A 3,206-nucleotide genomic window follows, 5' to 3' on the forward strand; every position below is an offset into this window, starting at 1 on the left:
GTCATAAATCCTTACAAATTGATCATGTCCACCCACTGCAAATTGGTAAATATTGGCAGGATTCATAGAGATTGTATACAGTCCCACTTTCTTATTCTTTTCTCTTGTCACCACAACTTTTGAAGCTGTGTGTGTGTATGGCTAAGTGTTAGGAATTAATTTACATACTACTTATCTTTTCCTTTTCTGAGACTGTGTGTGTCCAAGTGTCAGTATTCAAAGAACTATGGTTTGCCTTATTTTACCTCTAAAGAATAAACACATTTATGAAATTTTCAAGTCAACTGAAGAACTTGATCTTCAAAATAAATTGGTAAAAGATGAAAAAAAGTAAAAAAGGAATAGTTTTCAGAATGTCTGAAATGAGTAGATGCATCTAATAAGGCCATTAATTTTTTCAACAAAATTATGCAATTTTAGAGGTAAATTATAAAGGAACAAAGAAAAGAGGCATAAGTAAGTTGTGTATGCACTCATATAAGGGGTAACAAAAGAGGCATAAAGAAACAGAGGAAAGGAATGAGAGACAAAGAATGTGTGGAAGGAAGAAAGGAGAGAAGGAGATGGAAGAGATGGTTTTCAGAATATATTGTGAAAAATAGAAGACAAAAAGCAAATCTATTAATCTATTGACAATTCTAAATTAGTCAGACTGAATTTTAAAGTCCAGGGTACTCAGGTAACATCTAGCTAGACTGGATATGAGGCCTTCAGGATGGCAAGCACTGCACTCGATCTTGGCCTTCCTCCTCGGATGTATCTGAGCTGCTGGAAGACTCACCCAGCTCTTCATTTGGGAACTCAGCTCCATGACCTCCTCTCCAGCCGGGGCGACGAGCTCTCTGTGCCAGGTGACGCATGAAGAACCGAAGTATGTGGTTGTCAAACAGGTCGATATGGTGCAAGTTATCTTCATCTCGTTCCTGCTTGTTCTTCTTAATCACATCTTTTAACCCAGTAAGCTCAGTGGCAGCTTCAGCTGTGGGTGTCCAGATCTTGACATGCTGATCTAGGCCACTGGTCGCCAACACTGGTAGGTAAGGGTGGGGTTCAAGACAGTTTACTATACCTCCTCTGTCCCCTTCCATGAACTGGATGATCTGGCAGGATGATTTCTCCCAGAAGAAGACGTGCCCACAATCACTACCGCTCACAACAAACTCACTCCTGGGGCCATAGAAATTAACACATTTGATTGTGGCATTATTTCTGTGCCCCTTATATCTCTTAACATATTGAGCACCATCACTGTGAGAGGAGTTGAAGAGGTAAATATCTTCATCATTGTAGCTGGCCAGGAGCTCTGTGCCATCGTGGCTGTACACAATGCAGGTGATGCTTGCTGGGAAATCACAATTAACCAGATGATGAGGAGTGAATTTCTTGAGTACTCCATTGTTTTCTTTCACATCAATTCTCCTCTGGTCATAAATCCTTACAAATTGATCATGTCCACCCACTGCAAATTGGTAAATATTGGCAGGATTCATAGAGATTGTATACAGTCCCACTTTCTTATCCTTTTCTCTTGTTACCACAACTTTTGAAGCTGGCCGGTCTTGTCTGAGGTCAATGGTGAACACAACGGCATCTTCACCTGAAGTGAGGAACTTATAAGGAGAGTCTGGCTCCAGAGCCAACTCGTGGGCAGGTCCCCTGTGCTTGGCCACACGCTTAGTATTCTCGCAATACGATGCATTAATTAGTTCTGCTACCCGCACCTGTCCATCATGGCCACACATGGCCATGACGGAATCACCACAGTTAGGAAAGAACTTAGCCTGGATGACGTTAATATCGTGACCACTCTCAAAGTTCAGTACTGGCTTCTGCCGCACCCAGTCCCACACTATCACCCTTAAGTCATCACCGCTACTGGCCAGCCGGGTGCCACGCTGGTTAAAGTGTACAGTACTGACAGAACCATCATGGCCTCCAAGAAGACTCTGCAGGCAGAAACGCTGCACAAAGGCTCTTGCCCCACAGGCCTCATATACAAAGCGGGCACTTGAACCCAGCTGCCGCTGGCGAAGAGCAGTAAGGACCTGCCAGCGAGGTCGGGGCAGGGCAGACGTCTCTGAGGAAATCCACTCCTCCAGCGCCCGATCCTCCTCTAACAAACACTGCTCATGGTTGGCGCCACCGCATCGTGGACACACCCGAGGCTGTTCTTCTTCCTCCTCCCCTTCCTCCTCCTCCATCTCTTCTTCTTCCTCCTCCCTTTCTGTCTCCTCCTCTCCCACTAAGGGGTAATAAAATAAACCTTCACCACTCACGAGGAAATGTTCAAAATCCTCCACACTTTCAAGTTCGACGTCTTCACTTGAGCTTTCTAGGTCTATGTCTTGATTTTCTGTGCTGGCATCGTTCGGGAAACCACCATCCCTGGTATCACCGCCATCTCCGGTCGATGGCTCTGCGGCCGCCATTTCAGTGTCTGAGGAGGCCACCGTCGCCACTGCTGCTCCAGACTGCTCCTCTGGGCTGCTTAACAGGCTTTCAGTCCCTAAGTCTGGTAAGCCATCTGTGCTGCCCTCTTGGTGGGACATCTCGAACGATGTTTGCCGTATCTGATCTGGAACTGGAAAAGTCAACCCCTAAAAGCTCAGGGAAGAGAGCACACCTGTCCTGAGGACGGACGGTCGGAGAAGGCACTAGGTTAGCGGCAAAGAGACACCAACCCGATTGGCTAAAAGGGGCGACAAACTAATCAACCAAGGCTGACGTCACTACGGGAGCCAGTGAGGTTCAGAAGGCTTCTTATCGGCTCGCCTCCGCTCAGGGTCTAGACTGCTCTAATTTTTCCAGGCCCAGAGCCACACCCCCACAGGCATCTTACACTGTGAGTAGCTGTGGTTTTTTTGAAGATTGAAACTTGCCGCACGTTGGAAAATGCTCTTATTAGAAAGGTCACGCCGTGAATGCAAAGAACTCTGATATTCTTAGTCTTGCCACCAGACGGCAATATTTTGGCATGACAGAGAGGTCTGTACGATAGGTGTATCTTAAGTTAGACATAGGCTCTGAGATGAGGATGTATGTTGGATTAATTTAAGAAAACGATCTAAGGGAAGACAGTGGATGCAAGGAAGAGTGAAATCTCAGGTGAACATCCCTCAGAGGACAGCTTCAGCACGATCCTCCTGGGGAACTCTGGAGAGTAAGTTACGTCTGAGTTATCCTTACACCAGGCAAGGGAGTGAACT

The 3,206-nt window shown here is 46.1% G+C and overlaps 1 protein-coding gene across 2 annotated transcripts; it reads right to left on the reverse strand.

Moving 5' to 3' along the window:
* Positions 1–476: 476 nt before the first annotated feature.
* Positions 477–2,583, reverse strand: LOC108525245 (DDB1- and CUL4-associated factor 8-like protein 1). Of its 2 annotated transcripts, XM_017866282.1 has the most exons (2): positions 2,273–2,583; positions 477–2,236 (listed from the first exon to the last, which is right to left on the reverse strand). In XM_017866282.1, the coding sequence occupies exons 1-2, from the start codon at positions 2,547–2,549 to the stop codon at positions 711–713; spliced, it is 1,803 nt and encodes a 600-aa protein (XP_017721771.1). In that variant the 5' UTR covers positions 2,550–2,583; the 3' UTR covers positions 477–710. The 2 variants fall into 2 exon arrangements, with proteins under 2 accessions (XP_017721771.1, XP_017721770.1); XM_017866281.1 differs by having other exon boundaries at positions 477–2,583.
* Between the last annotated feature and the right edge of the window lie 623 nt (positions 2,584–3,206).

This window comes from Rhinopithecus bieti, unplaced genomic scaffold (assembly GCF_001698545.2).
Source record: "Rhinopithecus bieti isolate Rb0 unplaced genomic scaffold, ASM169854v2 scaffold_26233, whole genome shotgun sequence".
In the NCBI taxonomy this organism is placed as follows: Eukaryota; Metazoa; Chordata; class Mammalia; order Primates; family Cercopithecidae; genus Rhinopithecus; species Rhinopithecus bieti.

Excerpts from the sequence above, each read along its gene's own strand:
- LOC108525245 (XM_017866281.1), bottom strand. The coding sequence starts at position 2,549 with ATGTCCCACCAAGAGGGCAGCACAGATGGCTTACCAGACTTAGGGACT.